The sequence below is a fragment of the Mastigoproctus giganteus genome, chromosome 10, assembly GCF_048544385.1.
Source record: "Mastigoproctus giganteus isolate SK-2022 chromosome 10, ASM4854438v1, whole genome shotgun sequence".
NCBI classification, from domain to species: domain Eukaryota; kingdom Metazoa; phylum Arthropoda; class Arachnida; order Uropygi; family Thelyphonidae; genus Mastigoproctus; species Mastigoproctus giganteus.
In genome coordinates, this window is record NC_143584.1 from 20,702,799 (window position 1) to 20,716,604 (window position 13,806).

The 13,806-nt window shown below is 39.6% G+C and overlaps 1 protein-coding gene across 2 annotated transcripts in view; it reads left to right on the forward strand.

The window, feature by feature from the left end:
* LOC150078836 (malonate--CoA ligase ACSF3, mitochondrial-like) overlaps positions 1 to 13,576 on the forward strand; it is a 53,798-nt gene extending 40,222 nt beyond the window's left edge. For both annotated transcript variants that reach the window (XM_090382567.1, XM_090382566.1), the window contains exon 7: positions 13,157 to 13,576. In XM_090382567.1, the coding sequence (XP_090238693.1) occupies positions 13,157 to 13,542 (386 nt within the window). In that variant the 3' untranslated portion in view covers positions 13,543 to 13,576. The remainder of the gene's footprint in view (positions 1 to 13,156) is intronic.
* Positions 13,577 to 13,806: the final 230 nt, after the last annotated feature.

Here is a 13,806-nt window from a genome sequence, read left to right on the forward strand (position 1 = left end):
TTGGTCTTTTCCTCTTCATGCTGACCAGGCATCTTGAAGAGAACCACTCTACACGTTCGTTGCCACCTAAGTGACGTAACAGGGCTTACCATCGAGAAGGTGTGCATGAGTGGATTTTAGGGAGGCAGGCCAACCGGACTTCTCCTAAATCTTCTGTAATAGAGAGATATTGGATCCATCAGTGTTTTAGGCTGAGTGTCTGATAACACACAGGATACCTGTTCCCCTCTAAGCCCCATATCAGTAGCGACTGCCCAAAACCATGCAGCAAATGTGGGGAAACAAGCCACAAAGCAGGCGCTCAGTGGGGTCATACGCAAATGCCACAAGAGGAGGGGAGGAAAAAGGAAGGGAAAAGAGTTCGAGAGAGGAAAACATGATTATTCTAAAGCTACAGGGAGGGAAAAAAATTCCATTGACAGAATCAGCAAATTTAATAACAGAAAAAGAGGAGGGGGCCACAGACATAAAACAAGTCACCCCCACCTCAATGGAAACAGAAGAAACAGCAAGAGGGCAGAAGAGGGGCGAAAATGGAGGGCGAGAACAGGTAGGAGGAGGGGGAAAGAGGAAGAAGCAAACCACAGAGGAAGACAACATCGTCTCAGAAGATCTGGGCAAGTTGAGTTCAGAGGACTCCGAAGTGGAAGGGCCGTTAGGGGAAGGCAGGGAAAAGCTAATTGGGGTACAGCATTTAACGAAATATGTACCACTAGATCAGGAAAAGCTGGGGGAAAAGTTAACAGAATGGGAGCAAAGTCTGGGGGAAAAGTTAACAGAATGGGAGCACAGTCTGGGGGAAAAGTTAACAGAATGGGAGCAAAGTCTGGGGAAACCCAGAATAATACTAGAGCAAACCGGAGAGGGAAAAATGGAGAGAATACAATTTATGTGGAGGGATATTTTCTTCGGCAGTTTGGTAGGACAGACCCTCTTAGGAATCACACAGCAATTAAGTAACCCCTGAATCAAATGGGTCGCAGGGCAAGAACAAGAGCTTGGTAAAACCCTATACGGCCTTAGCATATCCCAAACAAAATAGGTGAAACCCCTTGGCGGACCCATTATCGATACACATGGTAATTATCGGAACCCTGAATGTCCGGGGCTTTTCCCAGGGGCACACACAATATCACATCTGGAGAATGACATTATTAATGGGTATCAGAATTTTATTTATTCAGGAAAGCCACATGCATAATATTTTACAAGTACAAAAATTTCAAAATCGATTTAAATGTTTAAGCTTTTGGAGCTTTGGCACAAGAAATGCCAGGGGGGTCGGCATCATAATCCTACCACCCATTGTAGAAAGGTTTAGCAACCTTCAAAGAGATGTAGAAGGTAGGGTAGTCTGTATAGACTGGAAACTATAATCCCATACAATACATTTGATAAATGTATATGCACAAAACGCTGCTCCAGAATGGGTACGGTTATTTAATAATCTGCGTCCATTTATGATGGGCACATGTTGGAGTATTCTTGGGGGCGATTGGAACTGTGTCCTAGATCCAGTCAAGGATAAGACTGGCACGGGGGACCCTACAAGGGGGACAAGGGGCGCTCTGGAATTGCACGACATTTGTCTAAAGTGTGATCTCATAGATGTATGGCATTGGCACAATCCCACAGCACACGGTGCAACATGGACTAGGGGTACAGTAGGCACAAGAATAGACCGCATATATGCACCAAGAAATATGGCAAGCAAAGCAAACAGAGTTAGGCATGTAAATATTTCTGGGACATGCCCCCTCACGGATCACAAATTGTTAATAATGAACCTCCCGTTAGGTGCAGCAATAGACTATGGCAGAGGCACTTGACATTTAAACTCGGCTCTCTTACAGGATGGGTGGCATAACATCGAAGGTTTAACGCATGAGCTGGTACGGTCTGAGCATTGGACATGGGAGAAGTGGGCAAATTTTAAGCAGGCAGTAAGAACAGCATTCCAAAAATCAGCTAAGGAAAGAGGGGTGGAAAGGAAAAAAGTGCTAAGGCATTTGTATGAGGTGAGGCAATTGTTAAACTATTGTCATGATGAAATAGGGGTACAGCAGGTGCAAAACGAAATACAGCTACATCTGGAAACACAGGCAGAGAATAAAGCAGTCCAAATGCGACTGCGATATATGCTTGCCGACAAGAGGGCAGGGTTGATTTTCGATCAGTACAACAGGACGCAAACGAGCAACAGCCCCATACAACAGATCCAAGTGGGATCACGTCAGTACGATACCACCAAAGACATCATGGAATACTTCAGTGGAGTATACAAACAGTTGTATGCAGCAATTTCAAGGGCCAGCACTGCCAACAAGTTGGGAGATGTCGTGGTTCTCTGCAGCCCTGCAGCAGGAACACAACCAGCCAATCTCTTTGAAGGAAGTTTCCACAGCCATGGGAGAAATGAAAGCAGACAAAGCACCAGGCTCAGATGGAATAACAACAGAGCTTTACAAGAAAGCTTGGGAAAAGGTTGGGCCAATTTTGGCCACAATTCTCTCTGATTTCTTCATGGCGGGTCAAGTTCTGGAAAGCTTTCTGGAGACACAGACAGTATTCTTAAGAAAGCAGGGGAGAATGGGTCAAGAAGTGGGAGATTGGAGGCCGATTTCACTACTAAATGTAGACTATAAACTATATGCTAAAGTATTGAATAATCGCCTCAGAAGGCGATTATTCAATTATAGGAGCAAACCAGACATATGGGGTGCCAGGCAGAGCCATGGGAGCAAATCTGGTTTTCTTGAGGGACCTGCAACCATATTGTCAACGGAAAGGTTACAGCATAGTCCTAGCGGTGCTTGACCTAGAGAAAGCCTTTGATAAACTGTCTCAGAATTATCTTCAAAATCTGTTGTATACTGTACAGGTGGGCTCACAGTTAAGAGTAGCCATCATCAGTTTATATAAAGGAGCTAGCACCACTCTAGCAACAATTAATGGATACAGCTTGGATAAAATAAAACTGGAGAGGGGGGGTGAGAGAGGGCTGCCCACTAAGCCCTGCTCTCTTTTCAATAGCACTGGAGCCCATACTCAGGCAATTAGACAACTCCAGTAATATCAAAGGAGTTCATCTCCCTGGATCGAATCCCGATTGCAAATACATAGCCCATGCGGATGATGTCATTCTAACCATGTCTGATTGCAGTTCCTTGCAGAGTGCGCTGGACTTGTTCAGTTACTTTAGCCTGTCAAGTGGCCTATGTCTTAATAAACATAAAACAAAATGTCAACAATGGGGAAAGAATGCTCCACTACAGTTACCAGTGGGCCTCTCCTTCTCTGCGGAGCCCATCACCATTCTGGAAGTGCCCTTCGCAAGACAACCAAAAATAACAACCCGACAATTATTAAGCTCCTGGGAGGAAAAAATTGGCCAATGGAACCTAGGCCTACTGCTGTTCTCTAGAAGAGTAATAATCATATGGATGATTCTCATCCCAATGGTGATGAATATTGTGACGGTCACCACCTTTAAATATATCACACAAAAAAGGTTGCACAGGAGACTATTTAAGTTCTTCTGGAACAACAAGCAACAAGAGGTGATGCAGCAAAGATTGCATTGTAGAAAGGCACTCGGTGATTATAAAATACCACAATTAAAGTGGCTATGGTGGGCATATATAATGAAACATGTCCGAACGGCCCTATGGGACACCCATGTAGCTTCCACCCTAATAAAATACCACATGGGAAGGTTCACAAAGCTGCTAGGAGTAGAATACACAGGACCTGTGGCAGAAATAATACCATCTTTCTACAAACTGATTATCAAATATCTCCAGCAACTATCGGCAGTAGGTCTAGACATGGGAACAAAACTAAAAGTCTCAAAAATCTACTGGCAACTGTTTGACTTATACATGCAACCAGTACAAAATCCCTGAGCATGGTACAACTTAGACGAAACCCAAATGTTTAAAAATCTTCACAAACATATAGGGTTATGGGTCAAGAAGTGACTTAGCCTGGAGGGTGATTTACGGGCACCTGCCGGTGGAAGTAAACAAGGCTAAGTTCCGAGGACACTCAAACACTGAGTGTCAATATTGCAAAGCGCGGGAAACAGTAGACCATGTGTTTTTCTCCTGTCCAGCTGTACAACGTATCTGGAACAAGGTCCACAAAATCATGAAAGTACTGCGACGGAGATCAGGTGCTATTTTTGCAATTTCCGGAGCCTGTCTCCAGAGCCACACACATCTTGATGTTCGTAATAAATGAAGGAAAATACCAAGCATGGAAGAGATTAGGAAGAGAAAAATAGAGGGAACATGCATGGAGATATACAAGTACGCCATCCAATCCATGCATGCTGCAATTAGGAGATTTCTCGTGTTGGAACTACTTCAATTGGGGGACCAGAAATTCCTAAAACAATGGTGTTACCCTATACCACTATGCCATCTAGTGGACAATGAGGTGTACGTGCAGCTTAGGTGGTAAAGCTAGGGATTAGGGGGTAGTAATCTTCTTAGCTTAGGTTAGGAGGGATATGGACCAAGCTGGCTGCAGGCAAATGGTCCCCCTCCTGACAATGCGGCGGCTTACGTTTAGAATAAAGCCACGTAGGGATGGAAGAATGAAAGAGGTGGAGGACTTGAGAATTCATGTAGGGCAAGCCAACTCCAGGCGGCTGCTTGCAGAGCAGGTAGTCACATGGACGGGGCCCTCCACGGAATGTTTCTGAGTGAGATTAACCCTATTGAGATATAAGATCATTTTAATGAGTGCAAATGAGACCAGATGGTTTTTTTTTTTAAGAAGTAATGGATACCTACCCACCCACCGAGGAGGGGCCAAATAGCCCTGAAACGGCGCCGCCCGAGTGGCCTTATGGCCACTGAGGCTCTTTGAATGGGTAACAACAGACCTCATTGGGGAAGTGCTGCCCTTTCGAAGAATATGAGATCACATGAATGAGCTGAAGAAATAACTGCCCCTTTCCTTCTTCATCGGCATCTTCTTCCTCTACTTCTCCTACTATCACTTTCCTACCTCTTTATTGCTCCCTTGATCTAATAGGGGCAGTGTGTGGATAACTGAGAATCATTATCCCTTACCTTTTTTTCAAACGGTGCCATCTGGGTGGTGGTATCCATCTGAGAATAAGTAACATTAGTCTTCTCCTCAGGTGAAGCGTTACTTATTCGAAGTAGTGCAATATCATGGCAACTCGCGAAGGTATTCACAATATGAGATATAACTTAAAACAATGTCGTTTTGCTAACATTCTGTTAATTCTGATTTGGCTATGTATTATTGATGCTTTTGCACTATACTTATACATAGTCTAGACTTTTCCAATGCTTGAGGCTTCAGCCCTAAACGCTTTATAGTCTAAACATATCATACACCATCAGGTATCTCTCATATTGTGGAGTTATACTTCATAACTGTTTTGCCATCATTGCATCACTCGGGTACCTACCCACCCACCGAAGAAGGGCCAAATAGCCCTGAAACGGCACCGGGGGAGCCCGATGTTGTCCGGAGTTTCCAAGAATAAGTAACAACAGCCTTCTCCACTGGGGAGGTGTTGCCTATTCAAGAAAGTTTGAGTTTTTGAGTGGCGTGAGTTGAAGGAGTTACTGTCCCTTTCATTCTTCTACACCGTTTCTTTTCCTCTTCTACTATTACCTTCCCTCTACCCTTTTGCTTTTCTAAGTCTAATAAGGACAAGTGGATAGTCGAGTTATTATCCCACACATATACAAAATAGTCCAGAAACAGTGCCGTCTGGGTGGTGGTATCCATCTGAGAATAAGTAACATTAGTCTTCTCCTCAGGTGAGGCGTTACTTATTCGAAGTAGTGCAATATCATGGCAACTCGTTGTGAAGGTATTCACAATATGAGATATAACTTAAAACGATGCCGTTTTGCTAACATTCTGTTAATCCAGATTTGGCTATGTATTATTGATGCTTTTGCACTATACTTATAAATATGTCTAATATGAATGCAGAGGAATTTGCATTCTACATTCAGAACATAATTTACAGGGCTCTTTATTTTTCAGTTAAAAAAAGGAGGGGAATAAAGAAATTGGTTCCTTGGTGAAATGAACAGTTAAGTATTAAGCGTAGAGAGTATTTTCAGCCAGGAAAGCTTTTCAGCATCACAGGAGTAGTGTATATGCGGGGGACATTGTCGAGGCCACGTTATGTCAAGGATCTGGGTATATTCTTACCATGTGTACCCCATATCCAAAAATTTAACTACTTCATACAGCATGACCCACCCACTTTTTCCTCCCAAACACTTCCTACTTCATTTCACAAATATTCGTGGTCTCAGTTCTAATCTCAACGATGTCCATTTCCACTTGCAATCTGCCAAACCCTATATACTTTTTCTGACAGAATCTCAGTTATCGGTTGATTCAACTACTGCTCATCTCAGTTGCCCAAATTATTCCCTTTATGATTCCTTTCCCTTCAAAGGTGGTACTTGTGCATATGTCCGTTCCGATATTCCCTGTCAGGGACTTGGCAATTTGGAATCTCCTCTGGCTTAAAATCTCTCTACCTCATATGTGTCAAATTCATTTGTTGTCTCTACCGTTCTCCCAACTCCACTAATCACTTGGAGCTCTTTGACTTCCTCTCTTTGCAACTTGACTTTCTCCAGTCCAACTTTCCTAACAGTGAGGTAATTTTCCTTGGTGATTTTATTGTTCACAATTCCAGCTGGCTTCCGTTTTCTAGTCACACCGACCCAGCTGGTAGAGATGCCGAGGCTTTTGCAATTACTAATGACCTTGCACAGATCGTTCATTTACCTACAAGAATACCGGACAATCCTAACCATGCAGCCAAGACGCTTGATCTTTTTCTCACAAACAACCCTTCTAAGTACACGGTCGAAGTGAGAGGTCCTTTAGGCACTTCAGATCACAACTTGGTGATTGTCTCTTCTCCAATGGAGCCTTTATCTCATGGCTGTTCCCAACCTCGTATTGTTTGGCATTACAAGAATGCAAAATGGGATGACCTGCGAGATTTCTTTTCTTCTTTTCTTTGGTCAGATTACTGTTTCAAAACGTCTGATGTCAACGTTTGCTCAGATCGTGTCAGTGAAATTATACTTGTAGGAATGAAATCCTTTATTCCACACTCCACTTTAAATTGTCATCCTTTATCTAAACCTTGGTTTTCCAATAAATGTGCTAAGGCTGTTCAAGAGAAGAATATTGCATATCGTAATTGGCTTGTTTCCAAATCCTCAGTATCATTTTCTGCCTACACCAAAGCTTGCAACAATTGTAAAGCAGTTATTAATCAGTCCAAACTAGATTTTGAACAGGCTAAGAATAGAAAACTTGCTTCTTGCCCTAATGGTAGCTGAGCATTCTGGTCTCTTGCCAAAGCTATTGGCCGCAACTTTTGCCCATCTCTGCTCCCACCTCTGTCAAACCCAGTTGGTTCTGTTGTCACTTCAGCCAAGGATAAAGCTGACCTTCTAGCATCCCATTTTTCTTCCAACTCCTGTATTAATGATCTTGGTAAAACACCTCCCACCATTCCCAAAACCCTCCATTCAATGCCTCCTGTGGTCTTCTGTCAAAAGGATTTTGACGAATCTTGATGCTAAGAAAGCTCCAAGTCCTGATGGCATTTCTCCACTTGTTCTCAAACCTGTGCTCCTGAACTTACTCCTGTTCTTTGCTGCCTTTTTTCACTTTCTTGTTCCAAAGGCATTTTTCCTTCTGGTTGGAAATTTGCTCATATCCAGCCAGTCCCTAAAAAGGGTGACAAATCCCTCCCATCCAATTATCGTCAAATTGCAATTACTTCTACTCTTTCTAAAGTAATGGAGAAATCAATTAGCCGCCAACTCTTAAACTACCTAGAAACCTTCCGTCTGATCAATGATCGCCAGTATGGATTCCGTCAGTGTCGATCCACTGGTGATATTCTGTCTTATGTTACCCATTTATGGACAAATTCAATGGAAAAGTTTGGGGAAACACAAGCAGTTGCTCTTGACATCCAAAAGGCTTTTGATGTTGTTTGGCATAAAGGTCTCCTAAAAAAGCTTCCATCTTATGGTTTGCCACCTTTTTTTGTAATTGGTTATCCAGTTTTCTCTCTGATCGCTCACTGAGGTTGATGGTAGATTGCTCTCTGTCTTCTAACTTTTCCACTAATGCTGGTGTCCTCCAAGGTTCAGTTCTTTCCCCCACTCGTTTCCTCTTGTATATTAATGACCTATATCTTCAAACAGGCCTATGGGGCTGGGAAATTCCATACTGCAATAATTAAAGACAAACACCAGCCAAGGAATTAAAAATTTACTATAAAAATAAAATATACAGAAATAAAATAAAATATAATGGAAACACTATCGGAAGACTACAATATTACAATAAATTAAGATAAAATAAACTACGATAAAAACATTAAAAATATAGTTAAAAATACCAAAGCAACTGTTGAACTCCTTCTTCAACTGATGAAGAAGGAGACAGCAGTCTCCGAAAGCTTCAGGTTTTATCGCTTTTAATCCAGTTTATTTTGGATAATTTTATTGCTTCGGTATTTTTAGCTATATTTTTAACGTTTTTATTGTAGTTTATTTTATCGTAATTTATTGTAATATTTTAGTCTTCCGATAGTGTTTCCATTATATTTTATTTTATTTCTGTATATTTTATTTTTATAGTAAATTTTTAATTCCTTGGCTAGTGTTTGTCTTTAATTATTGCAGTATTAATGACTTTCTTCCATTTATTGGAAATCCCATCCGTAGTTTTGCCTATGATAACACATTGCATTCCACTTTCCATTTTGAGAAACCCTGCCATGCTCAATCAGCTTTAATTTCTCGAATATCTGCTACGAATTTCTTAAATGCCGATCTCCAGGTAATTCTCCAGTGTGGAAAGACAACTTAGTTGATTTCAATCCTTCTAAAACTCAGTCTTGTCTTATATCCCGCAAAAAGGATTCTTCTGCTCCTATACTTATCTTTAGCGTCACTCCAATTTCTAGGCAAAATGATATATCTCTTTGGGGATTACCCTGACTTCTAATCTCTCTCTCTTGGCACAAGCACATTACAAATATTGCTTCCTCTGCATCTAAAAAACTTGGTTTTCTCTTTCGCTCTCGGCATTACTTTGCCTCCAAACAGCTGTTCACTCTGTACAAATCGCAAATGTGCCCTACCATGGAATATTGTTCCCACATCTGGGGCAGTGCACCAAAGACCTCTCTCAGGCTTCTAGATTCCATTCAGAAGAGGACAGTTAGGTTAATTAATGACTCCTCTCTAATAGAGTCTTTTCACTCGCTGTCTCATAGACGTACTGTTTCTGCTGCATACCTTTTCTACAGATACTTCCATGGGCACTGTTCTTCTGAATTAGCTTCTATAATTCCTACTCTCTCTTTCAAAAGAGTCCAAACACATGCCGCCACCAGCCAACATCCATTTACCGTCCAACTTCAAACTCACAGAACCAACTTTTCATTTTCCTCGTTTATTCTTTCAACTGCAGTTTTCTGGAACAACCTTCCTTCGTACATATTTCCTGAAAATTACAGTCTATAGAACTTTGAGTCTAATGTCAACAAATATCTTCTTTCATCTTCTCAACCTCCTCCAACCCAAGCACGGTACCAAGTAATATAGGTTCTAATACCTCTCTTGTTCGGAGTTTTCATAAAAAAAAAATAGGTCATGGGGATTGCAGGAAACCATGTATTGTAAAGAAATCTATAAAATTAAGAGGGTAGCTTATCATAAATTAATACTTAAAAGTAAAACTGAATCATGAAAAAACTTGGTCTCAGGGGCAGGTAACTCTGATCCCTGGGGCCTTGTATATAAGTTAGTAAGTAATAAGGTGCAAATCAGTCCCCTGTTATCTACTATTAAGTCAGGTAGTTGTGAAACAAATAACTGGGAGACAACAGTTGGTGGTATAGTTAACTGTTTATTTCCAGATGATAATGTAGGGGATGATACTGTAAATCAATTGCACATAAGGTGTGGTAATTGTAATTATGTTGGTTCAGTTGTACTTTATTTACGGTTAACGATCTTAGACAACTTTGCTCAGGTGTTAACATCAATAAATCTCCAGGTATTGATCTTGTTGGAAATAAAGTAACACTCAAAATGGTTCAGGTCTATCCATATCTAATGTTGGAGATTTTTAATGTGTTATTTAGCTGGTAACTTTCTTGGATATTGGAAGGTTGCCTTGCTAAAGTTGATACCTAAACCTGGCAAAGATTTGTCAGAACCTAGAGCATACAGGCCTATCTCTTTACTTCCAAATATGTGTAAGATTTTTGAAAGATTGTTACATCTCAGATTAAGTGATTGGTTTATTATGTGTAACTATACACTACCGTATCAATATGGTTTTAAACAAAAATGTTCCATTGAAGATGCACTAAAGGACCTTGTAGTTATGTTGGCTCTTCAAATAGTAAATATGTATTAGTTATTTATATAGACTTTGAAGGAGCTTTTGATAATGTCTGGCATGAAAGCATACTTTATTCTTTGTGCTTGTTGAAATGTCCTCAATCGTTATATAAATGTTTGTCAAATTATTTGCACGGCAGGAAGATTTTAGTAAGATTTTGGTACTCGAAGAATATTTCCAGAGGTTGTCCCCAGGGATCTGTTTTGGGGCCAGCCTTCTGGAACATAGTATTGAATTTATGGTTACAAAACACAGATATGCAATGCCATAAAATTGCATATGCAGATGATTTGGTGCTGGGTTTTGATGGAATGTCAAGACGGGATTTAGAGATTAAGGCAGCTACTGTAATGGATAATCTGGTATGTTGGGCATCAAGTCATAAGTTAAAGATGTCTATTAGTAAAACTGTGATGATGTTATGTAAAGGTAGATTAGATGTCAGAAGGCCTCCAAGGGTATTAATTAAAGGGAAACAAATCCCTATGGTTAAGACAACAAAACATATAGGGATATTAAATGAGAGTAAGTTGACTTTTATGCAGCATTTATATGAAAAAATTAAAAACTTTTCCTCGTCTATTATTAGGATTAGTAGAAAGAAATAGGGCCTGAGTAAGAAGACTCTTGTATTATACTATAAGGCAGTATTTCTGCCTATCATTATGTATGGAGCTGATTTGGTATTCACTGTGAAATTCAGACAGAAATTGTCTGTACAAAGGAAAATGGTACTATCTTTGTTTAAAATGTGTAGAACTGTTTCCACTAATGCTGCTCAGGTTATATCTGTTTGTATGCCCCAAGATCTCTATGCTGCTTACAGAGTTTTTGTTACTTTTTGAGAAAGGGGGTTGAATTTACTTTTATGGGTATTACTAATAATTTAGATATAACTAAGTCTAAGGCTAAGAAATGATAATGACTGCTTTGATGGATCAATGGCAGGCCAGATGGTGCAGTAGTGAGACTGGTCAGGTTACCTGTTTGTTTCTTCCAGATGTTAACTTTGTCTGTGATAAGGAAAAAAAAACACCTAGTTGTTTCCAGAAATGGAAACCTCATATTTTATGACAGGATGTGGATCTTTTAATTATAAGCTGCATTATTTTGGGTTAGAACCTCACCCGTTTTGCTACTGTACATATGTTGAAACCTGGGAGCATGTACTGTATGATTGCATTATTTATGAGCAGTACAGACAGAATTTAAGAAATACTATTGTCGAGTTAGGTCCTGGAAATGAAAAATTATACCTCACAAATAGAAGGTATTTTAATGCCTTGCAAGATTGGTCTTTAATAAGTGGAAACTTGTCTTTCCTTGTAATGTCAACTTGTGGTCTTGCTGAGCAGTAAAAAAGGGAAAAAAAATTATTTTTTATTTTTATTTATTATTATTATTTTTTTTTTGCTAGCCTGTAGTTTCAGGGTAACTGTAGGTGGGATATTATGTATCTCCAGTTTGGATTTATATTCCAGGGGATATGACTTTTTTATTTTTATATATATATTTCTTATTTATTTATTTATTATTATTATTTTTTTTCTTTTGCTGGCTGTCAATTGCATGCTGGCATCTGATTTTTTTTTTTTTTTTTTTTTTCTGTCTTTTGGAGTGTTGAGTGACCTGGGAATGGGATTTTGCGGGCACCTGCCGGTTTTACATGGCCACTGGTGGGTGTGGGATTTTCTGGTGCTATGTTAGCACTGACATAGGAGTAGACCCAGGTTTGGCTCCTTGTGCTAGGGCGAGCATCGAGTGGTATTTGGCCCATGTTGATGGCTGCCACCTGATGGCAGAGAGGCCTGGTAAATACACATCATTTACACTTCAGGCTGATGTGATTAGGGGAATTTTTTTTTTTTCTCTACATGACAATTGGTGGCAATGGACGAATAGTCTATACAATACAATCATCGAGTAGGGGGTGCTTAGCTTAGGTAGGGTGTTTATCGCCCCATCCCGCTGTTTTAAAATTGGGAATTCATTTTCCAATTTTAAAACAATTAACAATTAAAAAAAAATAAATTTAAGGAGGAACTGGACAGGCATTTGGAGGGAATGGTGTGATTTTTTTTTTTTTTTTTTTTTTTGGCTGATGCTGCATAAGTTCATTCACTTGCTTTCTTGAATCACATGCCACTACTACTATCTGTGGTTTGTTTTGGAACAGCAACTCCGATCTGGTTACATGTTGGTACCAGATACCACAAGACACATTTAGAAATCTTGTAGAATCCATGCCTTGCCAGGTACGAGCTGTTTTGGCTGCACGTGGAGGACCAACAACATATTAGGTAGGTGGTCAATGTTTTGGCTCATCGGTGTAACTGTGAGAAGTACCTTAGGTAGATAATTTATTGAATGCCTTTCATATAATGGTGTTATATTAACCTAGCTACACACTAACCACACTCCAAGCAAATCTTTATGTGAAAGGTGACTTAATGATGATATTTGTCACTTTTTTAGAAATCCAAATTGTACTTTACCAAAAAATGGTAATTGAAGGATTTTACCAAAATTGAAAATATTTTGGTAAAATTTTTGTATCAATAAAAAGACAATTTTTATGATATCTATTTCTATCAATCATGTTTCTCACAAAGTAGAAAATCAATGCTGTGCAATATAACTTCTTTGACTTAGTATTTGGATGTATTTTGTGATCTATAAATGATTTATTTTTCAGGTGATACAGCTCAGTTTACAAGTGGCTTATTTAAAATTTTGGGCCGCACTTCAGTGGACATTATTAAGAGTGGTGGTTATAAAATAAGTGCCCTTGATGTGGAACGTCACTTGCTTTCTCATCCAGACATCACTGACTGTTCTGTTGTAGGTTTGCCTGATCCAACTTGGGGTGAAAAAGTAGCTGCAGTTGTGGTAACAAGAGATGGGAAGCCTCTGTCTCTTTCTGAACTTCGGGACTGGTGCAAGGAACGGATGCCTTCATATTCAGTTCCTTCTGTTTTAAAATGTCTAAGCATACTTCCAAGAAATACTATTGGAAAAGTAAATAAAAAAGAACTGGTCACGGAAGTATTTCCAGAAACTCTTGAGAAAGCAGCAAGATAGGTTATCAGCAGTTTTCTTTTGTTTTTTAATTATTATTTGCTCACAAATTTTGATGTTTAAAGGATTTTAAACTTTTTTAATCACAGAAAACAACTGAATAAACTGTTATTAATCAAATATGATTAAAAGAAAAATAATTTTTTGCTAAGCTGCTAGCAATACAGAAAAAAGTCAAAATACTTATCTGCTGGTCCTCTCTTTAAAATGAAATATATATTTCATTTATTTGTGGTGTATGGCTAAATACAGCAAAATTATGGGTAC